Source organism: Zosterops lateralis (genome assembly GCF_965231275.1).
Source record: "Zosterops lateralis genome assembly, chromosome: 8".
NCBI lineage: Eukaryota > Metazoa > Chordata > Aves > Passeriformes > Zosteropidae > Zosterops > Zosterops lateralis.
Genome location: NC_139768.1, coordinates 10718728 through 10738388, shown reverse-complemented (window position 1 = coordinate 10738388; position 19661 = coordinate 10718728). Strand labels below are relative to the sequence as shown.

At 39.8% G+C, this 19661-nt stretch overlaps 2 protein-coding genes across 3 annotated transcripts in view; one reads left to right on the top strand and one right to left on the bottom strand.

Annotated features, from left to right (window-relative positions):
• The window catches only part of WDFY4 (WDFY family member 4), a 117307-nt gene that overhangs the window by 27369 nt on the left and 70277 nt on the right, over positions 1-19661 (bottom strand). For both annotated transcript variants that reach the window (XM_083866338.1, XM_083866339.1), the window contains exons 44-49: positions 17359-17507; positions 16087-16207; positions 13611-13696; positions 12188-12250; positions 945-987; positions 63-182 (exon numbers count right to left, since the gene is read on the bottom strand). In XM_083866338.1, the coding sequence (XP_083722464.1) occupies positions 63-182; positions 945-987; positions 12188-12250; positions 13611-13696; positions 16087-16207; positions 17359-17507 (582 nt within the window). The remainder of the gene's footprint in view (positions 1-62; positions 183-944; positions 988-12187; positions 12251-13610; positions 13697-16086; positions 16208-17358; positions 17508-19661) is intronic.
• Positions 10078-10914, top strand: LRRC18 (leucine rich repeat containing 18; the record flags this gene model as incomplete). Its single annotated transcript, XM_083866685.1, has 1 exon — positions 10078-10914. One exon carries the CDS (start codon positions 10078-10080, stop codon positions 10912-10914), a length of 837 nt encoding a protein of 278 aa, XP_083722811.1.

Genomic DNA, 19661 nt, shown 5'->3' with positions numbered 1-19661 from the left:
TTCACCAATCCTTTGTGCAGTTGCTACCATAGAAAGCACAGAATTCTCCAGCCAGTACTGACCTCAGAGTGGTAGTCAGCAAGGACCCATGGAAACACAGGATACTGCATGTAATCATTGTAGCTGCGGCCAGCCAGAGTGTTCAGGTACATGAGGTAATCAAAGTTGCTGATCTCCCTCTTCTGCAGGGAAAGGAAGCAGACATTAAAATTTCCAGATTCTGCCCCTAAAATCCATGCAAAGGCACTCTCACAGGCCTGTGGTTCCCAGGTCCACCAGGACAAGAATTATATAAATAGTAAAATCAATCATTTTTTGCCCTTCAGATCAACACAATACCTCTTATACAGCAACCCATTCAACAGAACCTGTCTTCATTCCGTCTCACCATTTGCATTTGTCTATAATCACACAGTGCTTTTATGCTGCATTTGCATAACAGAGCACTTTTTCTTGATTTAAAAGTGAGCCAAATGCATGCAGTCTGGATATTGGAAAATCCTGGACACCTGCCTATACAGAAAAGGTTGCAAAAAGTGCTACATGTAAGCAAGAAGGTATGGATTTCTTCATTTGTCTTGAGTCACCAAGATCACAGCTACAGAAAAATAAACACATCTCCCAGCTCAGCAAAACATCTGTGCATTGATTTAGATGTATTGATGATCTGTGAACAGGCATTCAGCTAGGTGGCTCTCTTTGGTCTCAATTTAAAAATGTGCACAAAATCACACTTAATCTGCTGGACAGTAGCACTACATGTTTCATAGCAGGAGGAGCAAAAACTCTGCAATAACCAAATGTAAATACTGTGCTCCTCTTGCCAACAGGCTCGCCTCCAGCAGTGAGGAAACAGCTTAGGTCTTGAGGTATGTACATACACACATACACATCTGTGTGGTGAAATTCTTTGCTTAATCATATGCAGCCAAGATTTAGCTTACCTGCCACTTCTGGAGCATTGTCTTTTCCCCTCCTGAGTGCTTCCTGTATGGAACAAATATTTGATTGAAACAGCTTACTTCAGAACAATAAGAGAAAGTCAACACACTAACATCTGTGCTCCCTGTGCCCCCTGCTCTCATTGCACAGAAATGAGAGAACACAAACACTAGAAGGCTGAAGATCCACCATTGACCAAATAATTCCAAAATCAGAGTGTCATTGATTAGGTTAATGCTGTTCTGAGTTAAGCCGCACTGCTCAGTCTGTACTCCCAGGCTCATGACATTGTGGAACTATAGAGTGCTAATGACAGGTATCTGTCTGCTTCTATTCTGAAGCCTTATTCTCAAAAGCTCATGCTTTTCTGAAGCATTCAGAAAATGCTGGCTTAAAACCAGAAGTCTCTCAGTCTTCATATCAAAGACTGTTGTTTCACAAAGCACTTTGAAACTAACGTAGGTCTTAAAGAGTGGATTGTCATTTTAATATTTTTTTTTAAAATAATAAATACGTATTTTTTTTGTTCGTAAAGTGCAATTTGTTACTAAAACTTTAAATAAAAAACCCAGATCAACTAAGAGCAGGGGAATTCACTTGAAAATAAGAAAGTGAATAAGAGTCAAAGGTTCTGAAGAAACAAAAATTGCAGTTCAACTGCACTGCACCAGAATGTATGTCAGTATTTGAAGACCATAGACTCACTCTTGTCATATCTAGAGACCAAACTGAGATAAGTGACAACTGGATTATCATTGTTTATCTCCAGCTGGTAAATGAGCCCAACACAGTCACTTATGCACCCTCCCTGCACAGGGATGGAGGAACTGCAGGAGGAAAAGTGAGAAAACTTGTGGGGTAAGATAGTTTAACACATAAAGCATAGGATGTGATGCAAGCAAAACAAAACAAGGAATTCACTCACAACTTCCCGTTGGCAGGCCAGTATTGAGCCATCTCCATGGCTCCATCACATGTAACCATGACTTATGGAAACAAACGTCATCACTTGGAATGTCCCTGCCTCTTATTCCCCCAGGTTTATATGCTCAGTATGGTAGAGTTTGCTGTGGAACATGCCTTTGGCCAGGGGGGATCAGCTGTGTTCTCTCCCAGCTTTTTATACACCCCAAGCCTCCTCATGGTCCTGGTGGGACAGTTTGAGGGATAGAAAAGGCCTTGACCCTGTGTAAAGACTGCTCAGCAATAACTAAAACATCCCTGAATTATCAACACCACTTCCAGCACAAATCCAAATGCAAGAGGAAAATTTACTCTATCCCAGCCAAAACCAGAACATAGATTGAAGAAACTTCATCTGCCAAAGTAAATAGGCTTACTGATGTGATACAATACTGGTGGTAACAGAGGCTCTTCTCTTTAAGAGTAAGACAAATCCTAAAGTGCCAGCTCAGAGTCAGGACATTTCAGTTCATGAAGTGTAAGGAAATCAGTTCAACATAGATTATAAAACTACTGCAGGAAGAACTAGCTGCTATTTTTCACTCCTGTGCTTTATATTGGATCACACCAGAAATCCACAAAGTAAGGCTTAAAGTGTCATCAAAGAACTAAATAAAACAGCAGAATGGTCTATGATGGTTTCCATTTTATTGAATTTGCTGTAGTAAATTCTTGTCAACCACCTTTCATGCTTATGAATAATTGTTTTACTGCCTATTCAATCCTGGACCAGTTAATACTGTCCTTAACATAAAGGAAAAACACTACAGTTTATACATTATTTTGTTACTTGCTTAAGACTCTCTTCAGAGAAAAGTGTATCTGAGAGAAGATTTTTGAATGCGTAAGCCTGAAAGCCAAGATGAATTCTAGCACATGGTCTACAATTCCTAAGCCTTGCTTAGGTCTCCTGCTGAGCATAGGAAACCTAATAATGATAGGCTATGTTTCTGGAAACCAATACACACAAAGGTGTAGAGTTCATGTCCAGTACAGAAAAATATGATCTTCACTCTTTGTCCAAAAAAAGATTAGATTATACAATTTACACCGTGTAAATCAGAAGAAATTCTATTGAGTAGCTGCACGCTCAGTTTGAGCAACACATGGGTCATGAATGAGGGAACTCCAAAGTACAAAAGAGGTATTGTGAACACTTATCCTTTAAAATTAAGTCCTCTCCCACTCTATGGACATTTCACAGAGCTTTGCCCCAGTGGCCTTTGTAACAAGGCCTCCAAGACACATTTGGAACTCAGAGAGGGTATCTTAAAGGGATGTAACAGGATCAGGATTCCTGGCATTATTTGAAGTGTGGTTGGATTAAGCTGTCTGTTACAGAGAGATCAAGTTAGGTTCTTCAATTTCCACAGGGGGATTCTCGCTCGCCAAAACCATCCAGGTTTAGTTTGGATTTCTGGCTGAGTTAAAAAGCAGGGGAGAGCATTATAAAATGCTTCACACAGGACTAAACTGGGCCAGTCTTGTGTGGATGTTATGCAAATATACATATGTTGACTTGTGGGTGCCATGACACCCTGGTGAAACACTTGCTCTGCTTGTCACAAGCCCTAACAGCTAATAAGATCATACAAGGGTAAAAATAATTCTCTCTGCTGACTTTGGGAGCCACTACATAACTCAAAGAGGTTGACAAGTTCACCATGTCATGAAGATAAACAAGGCTAAATGTAATCTCTCCCTTGTAAAAGCCATTCTGGGTCTCAGAGGAGGCTCCCTCTAATTCCCCAGAGATCTGAAATTCTCCATTCTCCTCTGTTTACTCAGGTTTTCCAAACAAGAATTGCATTACAGGCAGCTCAAGCCTATTCCTACTTTCTCCTTGATAATCAATTAGCATTTTTCCAGCCAACACCTCTCTAGACAGCACAGCAAAAGTTCAGTGTAGATGAAGGTCAAATATCCAACTGCAGTAAGTGCATTTAAAAATAAATAAATAATCAAAGGCTTGTTTGTAAAAGAAACTGAAGTGCTTTATAAATATAAATAACTAAAGTTCCAGAGGGAGTGAAATTATATTAACTCAAGAGAAGTACCTACACATCTATCTGTATCTTAATTTATAAGGTATTTGTAGGGCACCAGCCATGGCAGAATGTAAACACAATTTGTACTAATGATGATCCACCTTTGGCTGCTCTATACATAAGTGATTTATTAATCCCTCTTCCATTAACATCAGAGTATGATCTCACCCTTGTGATAGCCAATGTGCCATTTGCCAGAGACAGGTGGACCTCAACACATTTGAAGATTCATTGCAGATGAGGCAACCTTAATGCATAAGATTTTGCCTTCACTAAAATTAATACTAAAATTCCAATAAACTTAATAGATTCTTAGATTTCACAAAACTGCTTTAATTTTCTTTTTTTTTCCCTTCCATCCTCCAGACTACAGTCTAAAAGACTGTGCCAAGGCTCTCCTAAACCAACTCTTCTTTAAGAATCTTTGCAATTACTAAGGATATTGTAAAGAAAATCTCCTTTCTAATAAGCCAAAAACTTAGGTCCAAGTCATACTATTAACAGAGGAAAGAAGACTTCAAAAGAAATACCAGCTTTCCCTTGTGAAACAATCAGGTCTCCCTCAAACTTAAAAAACTTTTTGGTTAGATTACTTTATTCTACAGTTACAGCGTCTTGCTCGTTTGACTGTACCAATCCACCTTCCAGGTATGCCTAACCTGTGGTAAAGAACTGAGATGTAATTCAAAATAAAAAATAAATGTCACATTCAGGTAGGGCTCCTTGAAGAAAGGTGTCTTGAAGGGGCTTAGGGTGGAGAAAGGAATCTCCCTCATTTATGGAACACTGCTTGCACCTTCTGCATTCACTGTGCTTAAACCAAAGGGATAACATTTCCACTGTGGAGGTGCTGCACTCAGGCGTACTTCAGGTTGTGAAGAAACACATCAAGTAAATCCAGTTAATCTGTTTAGGTGAGCAGAATGCAATCTCTGGCCCTGGAATCAGACAAGTACATTAACATCATCTTCATGCTTCTCTATGCCAATAATATCTTGGACCTATTATTGGCAGGAAAGGCCTCAATGTTGCATGTCCTGTGAATAATACCTAAACAAACCACTCAGCTTCTTCTCTTCCATAGTAGGATTTTTTTTGGATATTATTTTGAAATTATTGCGATCATCTACTAAAAGCTTGAGCTTGGTAACCTCAGACACAGGGACAAATTTCAATAAATTCACGTGCTCCAGAGGGAAATTATTATAGCAAGTGCACTTTTGAAGGGTCACTGATAGGTAGATGTGGGAGATAGATAAATTGCAGCTCATATACTCTCTGCTGCACCATTACATGAGCCTTCCCTCCTATGTCCACATCTATCCCATTTGGCATGTGCTAAGGATGCTATCACAAACATTGAGAGTTTTAACACACAGAGATAAATATCTCTCACTCCGCTACAGCCAAGTAAAATAAAGCAGTCAAGTGACTAAAATGGACAGCTAAGGCAGTGTTAGAAGCTGACTAACAGCATCTAATGGGCTCCAGATGCTTTTTCTTTCGGCATAATTTGAAATACAACATTTGCAGGCAATGCATGCCATTCAGTTCTTTTCTTTCCAGCTCGATCTTGCATTCTGGAACCAAACATTATGCTAATGATCTCCAAGGGTGTAGCACTCCTGTTGCTTAGTAACAGTAACTTAGTAAATTCCATAAGCTGCAGGAGGAGCCCTGAATAGCAGGACCCTGGAGTTGGGGAAGCCCTTTTGCCACTCCTCACTGGCACCAAACTTCTGGAAGAGCTGCCATTTCCATCAAGGAAGTACAATTCAGAATTCACAGGACTGCAGATAGGAAACTGTCCTGTGTTTTGTGCTCATGGGTTGATTCACAGACTGAAAGATTAATTCATTATTTAAAGAAGAGAGACAGGACAACTGCACAGTAACTGTGAATACCCAGCCCACACTACTGAGAAAAACCGAGCAGCTTGTGCCATCTGCACCTCGCCCTCTAGGCCTTTTCAGCTACTCAGCCGGTAAGATCACACCCAGGGGGGAAAGCTTGACAAAATTGTTAAGATGAAACAATGTTTTTGATTATTCTTGGTGGGCCTTGGGTTTGCAAGTGACTTTGCCCTGTGTGATAGTACAGGGGCCCTGAAGTCACCTGGAAAAGTAAGAATGTTAAGAAAGGAAACTTTTCTCAAACTATTTACTCATGGTAGAATTTAGTCTAAACCTGCCTGTTAGCAAGAGAGTGCTTTTAAGACAATCAATGAATTAATCTCTCCCACAACAGATCACATCCAACAACAAGAAATGGCAACAGGCTTGTAAACGGAGAAGTAGAACTGCTTGGCTTTGTGCAAAATCACTTGCTGTATGAATGCTGGTTTTAAGCTCTGCATGCAAGTATTTCCCTATAGATGAGAATATCACCTATTCCCTGGGTGAATTAGCAGACATCACCTCTCAGCCCTCCTGCCACCAGAGCGGTGCAGAGCTCTGCTGGGCCTGCTCTGCAGCACGCAGAATTCCCAGAGAAAAGAGAGAGGAAATTTCTCACAGAGTAGTTCAAGGTGGGCTCAAGATGATTCTGTGCAGCTTTGGGTGCAGTGAACTAGGAAGCACCAGCCCTAGAAGAAAATAATAGGCAGAACCACAGAGAAGGAGGACCTGAAGCACCAGGCAGTGCTACAGGCCGGTTCTGCTCCCGCCTGGGCCAGAAAAGGAAAAAGAAACTGTCAGGGTCCAAATGTGCAGTCTTTTGGGATCAGGGCAGTCTTCTTAGGGCAGGCTTAAGATAGGGGTCATTGTCAATGGGTTATTGACACACATGTTCTATTAATTTCTGTATCAGATGAACCTGTAAATTCTAGGCCTGTTAAGCACTCCTAAGGCTCTGGGCTTTCAAAAGTCCTTCTAGGCCAAAAACTTTAACAAGTGCGGATGGAAAGGGAAAGGGTTTTCTAGTCAGGATCCATTTTAGTCAGCCCTTATCACAGAAATACAGCACCCTCCACCCCAGGAAAAGGCTTGCCAGCAACTCAGAGGGTGAACCTGGCAGTGGGGTGCAGGTTTAGAGAAAACAGGTGGAAAGTGTCATTAATGTTTCTTAGGTGGTAGAGCAGCACACCTCTCCTTCTGCCATTCCATGAGATCACTGTGAGCGTAAGATTGAACAGGCATAATTAACATTTAAGCAAGGAAGACTCCTGTGATTCCTGAATTTTTAATATCAGTGGCTACAGAACTGGGGCCCTCTTACCCAGAGCCCAAGACAATGAGACATGGCTAAGTAAGCTCCATTATCTCCAGCTACAGCCCTGGAAAACCCTGATAATTAGTTTACAAGCATGCAGAGGCAGGAGAGCTATTCACCCCTTCAAGCTGTCAAGCACACTAAAATGTTTCTGCAGTCCTCCACTACTAATCCCTATTTTTTTGGAATTGCAAATCATATTTTTCCAAGTTTGAAATGTGGCTCCAACTTTTAACCCAAACTAGATAGCAGTTAGACTGAGCACTCCCTAGGGACTTGATCAGTGTATCTGAAGTTCACAGCTGGATTTTAAAAAAATCTGACTAAACAAGGCTGTGTGAAGAAACTCCTTGCAGTCTGGACATTATGCAGGGCATCACACGAAGAGATCTGTCTTGAGAAAAATCACACTGATCTGTTTGTTTGGGCTTCTTAAAAACCTGAAAGGTCCAGGTTCAAACTTCGTAGCAGCTTGGAAAGAGTTACTGACAGAGAAATACTCAAACCCAGCAGGCTGAACTGCAGCATTCGTTCGCCAGGCTCCCTCTAGTGCTGCCAGGCACACACAGCGCGGGGAGACCCCGGCACCGGGAACCACTGACCACGACCCTGGCACAATGAATGATTCTTTGCCTTGGTGGTAGTTTTTAAAACAGGAAAGGAAGCTATTGTGGCTCAATATTTCCCGCTTGGATTTAAAATTAAAAATAAAAAAAAAAATATTAAAAAATGTAGGAATACAATGTTTTCTAAGTTTTAAAAATGTTTTTTAAAAAAGCATTTTAAAGGAAATTATAATTTTGAAATTAGGCAAAAAGTTACGTTTTTCTTGAGGCTCCGATTCATTTTTTAAAGGCATACTTGGTTGAGAAGCTTCACTGATCAAAAAGCACTGAATGTCAACTCATCCAACACAAAATTCAACCAAAAAGTTGGACCCAAAGGTCACCTGGTTCATGTCAATTACAGGAAGCAGAAAGTCTCTTCATTCTGCTAACACATAAGAAAGCTCCCCTATGGATCTTTTTCTGAAGCATGGCTGCCACTCCAGCTCTGTGCACCAGAAAGGACTCAGGGTGTCCTGTGCCAGCAGTACGGCCCTGGCATTCCCCACACTGCTCCACTTTATCTTCACAGAATTGCAAATAAGAATATTGCATAAAATCCTTAACATGAGTGGGCTCTGATTAGAAAACCCTGCTGTTTTGATCACCAGGACTTTCTACTCACTCCTGGGGAAATTATTTACACTAACATCAACAAAGGTGAAAAGAGTACTTATTTATGCTGCAGAGTACTTTGCTTCAGTTACCAGTCAGCATACAGATAGAATAGCATTGACATTGCTCCTTGGTAATATGGTTCTGTAAATACTCATGAGAGACAAATATGGGAGTGAACACAGAAACATTCAACTGTGTTTAAATATTTTCATATAATAAAAAACCTCTTTTGGAATACACCCTCGGGGCAAGACTGAATCCACTGTGCTGCTTCCAGTATTTTCTGAAGCAGCTGCCTCATTACAGAGCTCTTGGGAGAGTGGGTGGTAGCTGGGTTAATGTTTTTTGCATTATTTTGGGCTATGGCATGTAATTGAAAAGAACTGAAATGCCTTAGTTGTAGCTTGAGCTTCCCCTTCATGTATTCACACATGATTAATGAGTAGCCAAAAAGCCTGAAGGGTTTGTAGTGAAGTCTTTCTAATAGGGACATGTATTGTTGACAAATCCATATTTTGTCCTAAACAATCATTCATCAAAGCTGCAATCTGACTCTTCAAAATTAAATGCCAGAGCACCCAGACCTGAGATTACTCAGCTGTAACCTGTGCTCCTCTCTAAACTCTCACTGGGAGGGACATTGTCATCCATTTCCAGGGAATAAGCCTATTTCCTTTGCCACTAGCCATAATTAGCAGCTGTATTTAATGACCTTTGATTAGAAAGAGTTCACCAAGCCTGAGAGTAAGTGGACTATTCTCTTACAGGCCTCACTTTCAGGAAGCATGTAACACATGCTGAGCACCAGTATGAGTCAAAAGTCTGACTACTACACTTATATAATTTTGCTGAGGGCAGGGCACCTTTTCAGTGGGAGACCCTCTACCCCACAGCATGAACAAAATAACAAGGTTAGAGAGTCCAGAGGAGACATTTAGCAAGGCCTGGTTTAACATGGCATTAAGCAGCACTGACACCAATATCTCTGTTGCAGTTTGCCCTATAGGTGATGTATGAATTGCCAATTCATTTCTGGGAAGTCTAGGACGCCACCATGTTCCTGAGTTCTGGTCAAAACAAAATTCTTAATAATTTCCTTTAAACATTTAATCTTTCAATAACGTCCAGAGCCCAAATCTCATGTCCATTATACAGGGAATTTAACCAACCTGTTAGCAAATGCCAGGCCTGTAAAGATGGCAACTGTTGATCTGGTAGAATGAGACAATTTTGGATAGCTTCTTTTAATGCAGTCTCTAAGGACTGGGTTGAGACCTACAATATATTTTTTGCCAGTTCTCAACTGGCTGATGGATAGTAACATATTTCATTCAGTTTCATTATATCCTAAGCTCAAATCAGTATTTAGGAATGAAAGTCAGCAAATATCTCCCACTTGTAATTTCACCCTGTAATGTAATATAGATGTTACATTGCAATGAAATAATATTGTAAATTATTAGACTTTCACGTACTAAAAATACTTTCAGGAAGAATTTTCAGCGTTGCAGGTTTGCCATTGAAGCATTCTGCCCTCAAAAAAACCCCCAAAAAAACCACTCACCTTCTGAAAAGTCTAGCAGTAATATTAACATATAACTGTGTGATTAATAGCCATGGTTTTCCAAGGCTTTATTGGAGTTCTCACATTTTATCCACAGAGTCTGGTGTGTCTGTCTATCAGCAGAGAGATGCCCAAGGGAAAAGGTCCACAAGGGAAAAGGATCACCTTGAAAGTGGCCAAAAATTCAATCCGAGTAGCTTTTAATGGAAGGCGCCGTCTTGACTTAAGCAAAATGGGCATTGCCACCTTCCCCAAGTGCATTCTGGAGCTGGCTGATGTGGAGGAACTTGATTTGAGCAGAAACATGTTAAGAAAGATTCCAAACATCATTGAGAAGTTCCAGAACCTGATGTGGCTGGACCTGCATAGTAATCAGCTTGACGAGCTGCCCCCAGCAATAGGCACACTTAAGAACCTTACTTACCTGAATTTATGTAACAACAAGTTGACCACAAAAGGTCTGCCAGAAGAGTTGACCCTTCTCAGGAACCTGCGTACTCTCAACCTTGGCTTGAACTGTCTTGAGACTATTCCCACCACTCTTGGGACCCTGAGGGAACTTATTGAGCTAGGGCTCTTTGATAACTCCTTGACCCTCATCCCAAAGAGCATAAAAAGGCTCCCCAAGCTTGAGAGACTGAATGTGAAAAGAAATCCTTTACCAGAATTTGCAAAGGAGGACGAGCCAATTGACACCGTTAAACGCATAGAATCGCTTTACTTAGTAGAAAAGAAAGACCTGTGCAATTCCTGCCTGGAGATGTGTCAGGGTGAGAGGGACGAGCTGCACAAGTTAGAGGATGTAATACCTGGCCCCTCAAAAAGGCCAAGTTTTTCTTCCCTCACTACACCCAATTCCACTGCATTGGATAACCAAGAAGAATGGAGAATGAAAGAGGAAAATATCGTTGAAGAAGAAAATATAGTTGAAGAAGAAAATATAGTTCAAGAAGAAAATCCTTGAAATATACCAAGGCACTCTACAGACCATGTTCCATGAAGTCCATCCCAAGCAAATAAAAAGCTGACCTCCCTCCTCCTCTGTTTTCCTGCAGTTCTGCATCTTTAAAGATCAGCTTCATTTTGGAAGCATATCTTTGTGGTCTTTAAAATGAAAACCAGAACAACTAAACCAGATGTGCATTTGGAAAAGGCTATTTATATCTGTGCCTGTCAATATGTTCTCCATATTTGGGCTTTTTAGGGTCTTTTGTGTGTGCAGTGTCCAATAAAAGGATCTTTTAAAAACCAGGTTTTTCTAGCAGATCCATTCCCACCACTAAGCCTTAAATATTATTTCTGTTCATTTTCATAGGGTGAGACAGAGTTGAATTAGTCTCAGTAAATAGCATTTGGAGGAAAAGGCAAAGACCTGGGAACCTTTTGCTGCTGGTGGCTGCCACCAAGCTCTGAATCTCAAAAACCATTGTCAGTGTAGGAACTGCAAACCTGTTCCAATTCAGTAGAGGCAGCAAACACGAGTTTGTACTTGTGTTATGCTCGGGAATAATTAAGCGGTACAAACACAATGCTTAGAGATAGATAACCAGTGATCCTTGATACCATCAAGGGGCCAGATTCTGCAAGTTCTTTGGGATTTTGAGTGCTATACCTAGGTGCAGCAATCTCCAAGTTGCACAACACAACCAGCATGACTGCCCATACTCGTACTGTTTTGTCAGCCTCTGAGTCTCTCTCCAAGGAAGATGTAGAAGGGGTAGGAAAAATATTTCTCCTTTTAAGGGTCCCAGGCTTATCACTTAAGCAGTGATGAAAGTGATTAAGAGAAGAGTGTCTTTGCCATGATCCAAGAGTCAGTTTCTGAATTGATGAAGTCAGGTCTGGTATCCCCACAGCACTTTTAGCTTTCTGTTGACATGTACCTATGGACATGTGCACCTGAGCACACACATTCACTTCTGAAAACACATCCTTAGGGCAGAGAGTGCTGACATCCTGCAAACAGCAATATACAGGGACAAGCAACGACCAGATTATAAAAGCACTCAAGCATGAAATGATAAGGGCTGCCAGTGGCTGTAATAACCTATTATGACATTTAAGTATGTTTGAATGAAGAATAAAGTATGCTAGAATGCTTTTTGAAGTTCTGGCAACACCTTTGAATCTTTAAAAGGAAGGATACAAATAGGTATATTTCTATAAGCCTTTTTTAAGGTGCAACTTATTCACATAATTGCACTTATTACAGTTATCCAATGTTTCCTATGTTTTACCTTATATTTAGGGATTCTTCTGTTATCCCCTTTGACTTCAAAGCAGGTTGGAAAGAGCAAAATCTATAAGAGATATGAAAGGTCACATTATAGTTATGCAAATGGTTAGTAGCACACATTACATATCTATATAATGCTATGTCCTCACAACTTTCTTCAGGAAGCCACAGTATTGCCCTGAGACTCTAACCTAAGACAAAGCTGTAAGACAACAAACAAAAGCGTACATTTAATACTGAGGAGTTGCTATGGACTGGATAAAAGCAGTTTCTTTCCCCAACTGGACTCTGAATTTACACATAGGGTTATGGACTTTTTGGCTTAAGGCGCTATTAAAGTCAGAGAATAAGAATCCACTCAGACATTTATTTAGCAAAAATAGCAACAAGAGCACCAGCCCCTCATCTCAGCCATTCATATTTACATTTGCTGTGGGTTTATGATATCAGACAAACTATACCCCTGAAATATATAGTTTTGGTGACCTTTAGCTGAGGATCAGAACCTTGTCTTGAACTGCCTTTGAAGGATTCCCCCAAGAGATACTTGTCAGAACTCAGAACCAGCAAAAATTGGCTGGCTCTGGGGCAGATCCTGGTGATTCTAAGTAACCACACTATGCAGCCTGTTTAGAAGGAAAGAACAGACAAATCTGCACTTTTTAATGCAATACTGCAATAGAGATTGTTCAGAGATTTCAGGAGCAGAGGGAGTTGCTATGATTCTTTAGAATTAACAGTACCAATGCTCAGTTCAGGCTGCAGAATTTAGTACAGGAAGCACTAGTACTGAAGTGAATTTTCCTGTGTAAATGCCAGTGAATGCAATCCTGATATAATGACCAGAACTGCAGTAGACAATAACATACAAGAAAATAAAGTGCAAATGAATCACTTCATAGTCTTACATTCAAGTTCCTTTAAACAAGACAAGCACATAAGGAGAATTTTTTAAAAATGCCATTTTAAAAAGTTAACTCTACAAAGATAAAGTTAACTCTACAAAGATAAAGTCAGATAAACAAAAATATGTTATTCCTAAAGAATTCAGTGATACTATGTAGGTTGGAAAAAGCAGGAAGAAACTCTCTTTCACCCAGTACTGTGAGGTGAGGTGGAGGTGACTTTCATCTCAGTGGCAGGAAGGAAAATAGGTACAGTCAAAATTTCCTGAGGTGCAGGGACACACAACACAACTGGATTCTAGAAAAGTCCTACACATTAGAGCCCTTGATAAGTCAATAGCGATATAATGCTCCAAAGAGTTCACAGGTCAGCAGAAGGAAAATTTCACAGCTAAAGTGTAACCCATTAAAGCTCAAGGAAAAAATAGAAAATAAAGCTCCTGAGACTAGGATAAATCAGGGTGGTATACCAGAAGCATCACAAGGAGCATTCCCACATTATTGTGAGCTAGTCATTACCTTTTAAATATCTTATTTCGGTCAATGTCATGGAAGACAAGAAATCGGGAGTAACCATTTTTGAAGAATATTTCCAAAGCGATCTCCTGGAAAGGTAAACATTTACAGTGTGAGGAGCTGCAGAGCAAAGCCTAATGCTGCAAAGGGTGCATCATGGTCTGCCCAATTCTTCAGGGCTTTTAAGAATAAGACCTTGACTTTTTTGACAAATGTGCAGAACTAAAGCAAAATATGTCTAACATTCCAAATTTCTTCGATTGTAGGGATGATCCTACTAGGTGACTAGGAGTTCAAACACTTCTTTGAAGCAAAACCAAGCTCCAGATACTGGTTCTATCACTCACCTTTTCCTGCTGTTTCTGAAATATTTTTATCATGAAATCTCAGTGTGATTAATAAGATAATAGTAGCATTAGGTTCCAACGAGGTGATAAAGATAACACAAAGAAGGGATGTTTATTTTAGAAAGCAACCATAATGCTTTCTAAATTAAGACAATGCTCAACAGAACTGCCAAATAATTTCTCCTGACTAGAAGCACCAAAGGAGGAAGGGGAGTTTATGACATTTTGCACCAAAACTTTGAGGAATTAAATTTGAAAGAAAACTTCACTCCCTTTTCCCCCTCCCCATAATGTCTCCACATATTATTTTGCTAGGCATTAAAATATAATCCTATTATTTACTTAGTGAGAGGTCCTTTTTTCCCCCCTAAGCCATTCAAGTAGAACTATAAATAACATGTAGTGTCTGGGAACCCAGACACGAGTTTCAATCCAAATGCGGCAGGTGCAATACAAACCTAGAGAAACACTCTGATGGCAGGTGGCCCATAAGTGATTCACAAATAAAATCTAAAGCAGAAAGGTAATATGAGAGCAGCTATGACAATAAACAGCTCACAGCATTTGTTCTGAAGCTCAGCTTTGCAAACAAGTTCTGCTCAAGTTGTTGCCATTACAGAATTGGGTCAGTGCTTTGCTCTGGGCGGGGCTGTGTGCATGGACAAGAGGAGACAAGCTGAGACACAGTCACTACCTAAACAGCTGATCTACCTGTCCTGCAGGGAAAGCACAAGGAATCAGCTTTCCTTCCCCCCCCCCAATATTTTTTCAAAGTTTGTGGCACAGAGTCCCAGCACAAGCCTGATAGAGATACCTGAGTTTTAAGTTCATTAACTGAAAAAAACAATCCTGGAACAACAAAAAGACCATGGAACAACAACAAAAGACTCCAAGCCACAAAACCCCTCAAAACCAACAAGCTCAGCCTTTGCCCCAGGCCCATTTAAAGACTGTTTCTACTCATCTCCACTTCTCACTTTTGGGTCACACCAAAAATTTCTATTTTATATGTTTAAAAAAATCCATGTATACACAAATGTGAATATATGAGTAGTTGGAAGTCTTCTGCTGGCAAATTTGATCCTATCCTCTAAACAGGAGAGTTGAAAGTTCTGCTTAGGCTGATCCTCAGTGATCTTAGTAAGCTTCATACAGTTACTCAGAACATGATTTACCATTACTGTGCATGCTTGGTGAGTGACCTAACCACTGCAATATACTGTATCCTGAAGCAAGTGTCACCTACCAAAATTGCCCAGTTTGCATACATAATTAAATATATAATAAAACAGGGCTGACTCATGGATGACTACCATACTACATGATATAAAACAATTACCAGCCCCGTTTTCTCCAGCTTCTGAATTTTCTAAATGATTTTGTAATTCCCTGCTGAATCTCAACCTTCCAAAAATGTATTCAAAAAAACAAGTAACTAGTTACAGCTGCTTCAAAACTTCGTAATTTGGTCAAATCTGTGAATTACTCCTTAGACTGTATCAAAACCCTCTAAAGCAAGTACAGGCCCTGGTGTTGCAAGAAGCTCTAGTTACAACTCCTCTGTGATTCTCCTGACAGGTTCACCTAAACAAGACAAAACTGAAAGGGTACCAAGACCTCTGGTGATGAGTAGCTCCTGGGTATTACAGTTACAAGCACAGAATCCTCTTCTTGGGCTTATAGTTCTTTTACTGAACCACATGCATGACTTGAAAGTTATTCCATGAGGCCCAGGATAAGTGTGTTAGTAACCCATAGTACACTGATGCCACGACTACTGAAGTCTTTGGGAGCTGAGTATTACTGGAAGTCAGCCACTTACTGGTAACTTCCATAAAAATAAAGAACATTAACTTCAAGTCTAATTTTAAAACACATTGTGTGAACGACACTGTTAGCCCAACAACTAATCAGCCAGCCACTTCAGTCAGGGTGTTTAAACACTTTGGTGGGTATAGAAAGGAGGTCATATTAGCAAAGGCTAATGAAGCAATGATGGGACAAAAAGCATTTTGATACTCAAGCAAAAAAATATCAGTAGTCTTAGTGAAAACTGAGCAAGTGGTTTTTAGTCGCATGTCATTACTGATGTTGCAGCTTTCCCTGAAATGACTGAGCATGTGAATTCCTACCTGCAGGAGAAAGCGCATCAGATGGATCTCTTTGATATCGTGGTATGAATAACGGGAACACTGCTGGTCTCCCACAGCATGATCTTTATGACATAAGTTGAAAATAAATTGATCACTGATTCTGGAGGAGAAAAATAAATTTAGAAAAATAATTTGAAACAAAAAAAATAGACATGGAGAGCCCTCTTGAATATCCATGGCCTCCCCTAAAGAAAAATAACAATACCAAGAGATATCAATATCAACTGGCGCATACGAAAACTGAAAACAAAGCTAAATAAATAAAGTTAAATCCTAAGGGCAGATTTTATACTAGTTACCCAAATTAAGAGCCTGCGGAGATTAGGGGTAGGTTTGGAGTTATCTTAATACATTCAAATAGGCAGACAGCAATGTTTTGCACACATTGAAGTCTGAGAATCAGCAAGGGAAGAAATTTGTTGGGAGCACCTGAAAGCCCAAGTTGAGGGTAAGCCTCATATGGACACAGCTATTGTAAACAGCAATCACTTGGAATTAATAATTAACCAATTAATTAATTATTATTTTAGTTGTGTATCTGTATTAGAATTGCAATCAGCAGCCTAGCCCACAGAAAATCCTTTAGAAAAACAACCTAAGCTTTTATCAGATCCAGTCCAATCAATCCTTAAGTCACCTGATCAGATTGACTGATATTAGACTTAGTGAGATTGGGATGCAGAGCAGACAGTCAGGGAGTAAAAATGCTGAGCTACTCACTGTCCCACTGGGCTTTGCACATGAGCACACAGTATGCACAAAGAGCTTGGTCTAACAGACTCATTTTCGATATTGATCACTTTCAATAAATCATGAGTCAAGAGATGATAGCAGTGTGCCAAATATTAATTATGATTCTGTCTTGTAGAAGAAACCAAAAAACTTCTGAGACAAGAAAGCTAAAGGCTCTTGTACTAACTGTTCCATATGAATAAAAGATGCGAGTTACTCAGAAAGAAACTTTAACAACACTATAACATGACTGAAAACCAGCAATGTACGTGTGAGACTGTCCACCATCTCCATCTGTTGAAGATGAGTGTTCTCATGGCACCTCCAAAACCTTTGAACAAGAACCTATGTTAGTTGTGCTAAACAGTTTTTTTTAACAAATGGAAAGGATGGCAGACTTCTTGCTGTGCTATTATTCTGCTTGAAATCCCTACAAAATCTGTGCAAATTCAAGGTATCCATGTGCCAATACTGAAGTTGACCAAGCAGATGTCTGGAAGGAAGGAAAGAATGACTCACCTGGACAAGCAGTGACGAGTACAGTAGACTTCCTCCTGAGGGGATAACACAAAGCACTCGCAGATGTAAAAGTGCTCTTTGCCAAAGAGCAGCACCCCTTCCAGTGCTGTATGACCCTGCACAACTGCCACGGAGCACTTGAATGTCACCTAGAATGGAGGCAAGCATAATAAAACTAGGAGTCAACACAGGAGACAGAGGCAGCAGGGAGCCAGAGCCAGTGATGCAGAACAGATGTTTGTCCCAAAAAACCTGCCGTATTTATTGGCAGGTTCACGGGGAAAAAGTCACAAAATCATTGTACAACTGACAGAAGTCCAATCAGAATATATGAATCTATCAATCTAATTGTCCTAAAAGTTTTAGATAAAAATTCTAGAATATTTTTTAAAATTTCCCTTGACATCCTAAGACTCCATTTCTTGTTTTTACTCCCAAGTAAACTAACTTGGTCCTCAAAAAAGAGGAATTTCTAAAACACAGCTTAAAAACCCGGGGAATCTTTCAACAAAGTATTCTGTTTATCATACATGTCAGTTCATAGAAAGTGTTCTTGGGAATTGACCAGTTTTGATAATAAAAAAAGAAAGCTTTTTTTCTGGAACACTTTATATGGCTGAGAGATGGTGCAGAAAGTAAACAAACCAATTTAGAGATTGGAAAATTGTGTGGCCTGCAGAAAATTTACAAGTTCTGATTTTAAATCAAGCAGTAGTTCATTGCAAAGAACTTCCCTTACATTTAGAAGCATGGAGTTCCTTATTTTTTGTCTGCTCATAATATTCCATATATACTCAGCTCCAAAAGCTAAGTCCACTGCTAAGTACAGTCAACTGGGATGATCAAGCTCAACTTAGTGTTGCCCTCAGTTTCAATCAGAGCTTTCAACCAGTACCTCCTGTGTTCCCAGGAAGGGGGCAGTAACTAATAATTTGTTACCCCAGCCTCAAAAATATTCCTTCCAAAATCCCAAAACACTAATACTACCTTACATACTAAGAAAACTGCTCACTGCTGAGCTCCTCCTGGAAATTAGCACAATCCTGGATTGCATAGAATCCAGAAATTAGTGTAAAATTTTGCAAGATGAGTCCATGTGAAGCTGCAAGGACCAGAGGGCTGCATACAAAGAGATTAGAGAGGTATATACATAACAGGAGAACTTTCCTGTTCAGAAATGTAATGCAATGTTCTTAAGAGAACAGACTGACAAGTATGAGAAGTACACAAAATCTGTTTTTCTCTTAACATCTCAATTATTTCTATCAAACTACGTAAGAACTAGAAGGCTGTATTATTTTATGGGACATGCAAAATTGACCCAGAAATGGCATTGGTTTTACTAAATCATGTAAAGTCTGCATGATAATATGTAGATTATGGTTCTCCTTTGCTCTTTGCCTTTGTTCCTAACCTCACTATTTCTGGAGTCAAATTTACAACCTTCCTTGCCATCCCAAACTATTCATGGTCTAGTTAAGGTCAGCTGAAACAGATGCAAACTGCTTCACAAGCTTTTAGTCATTGATGTTGGGATATCATAAATATTAAATTCATAAGTAAATGAAATAAAATCTTGTTTCCACACTTAAATGCTTTACTGAAAAGCAATTATTTTACCAACAAATGGGGTGCTTCATTTTGAAATCACTTAGTGGGCACAGAAGGTTGCTTTCTTCATTCTGGGTTTAAGGGAAATAAAAAAAAAAAAAAAAAAACAGGCCAGGGAGATTTCTGTGGGTAATTTTTCATGAAAAATCTCTTCAATCTCTTTCCCCTCTAAATGATTTTTAAGAGGAAGGTAATATTTTTCCATCACCTCTCCCACAGGAATGCCTGTCTCTGCGGGGATATGCCAACCACAGAACTCTGAACTGGAGTGCCTGCCATTACATGCTTAGAGATGTATGCTTGCACTGAGAATACTGGGGAATTCAGCTCACATTAGCAAACCACATGGTTTCCTGAAGTAATTAAATAGGAAAAAGATTGCTTCTTCCCAAAAGGAAGGTAACTGAATATTGAATCATCAGGCAGTTGCATAAAGCAGCTCCACAGGCATGAAGTTGAAATCCAGTCTTATAAGAAATCCACCTCATCAAAGACAGAGATCATGTGTGTGGGTACAGGGGGCACATGGATCATGAAGGAGGCTTGCTTAGGACCAGTAATTTGGTCTGGCATAAATAAACACTTTGCTATTCTGCCTAAGGCAGAACCAGGGCACAGTAGTAGACCTTATTGAGCATTTACCTCTCTTTCACAAACCTTAAAATTTAAGAACAAGAATTCTGTACTTTCCA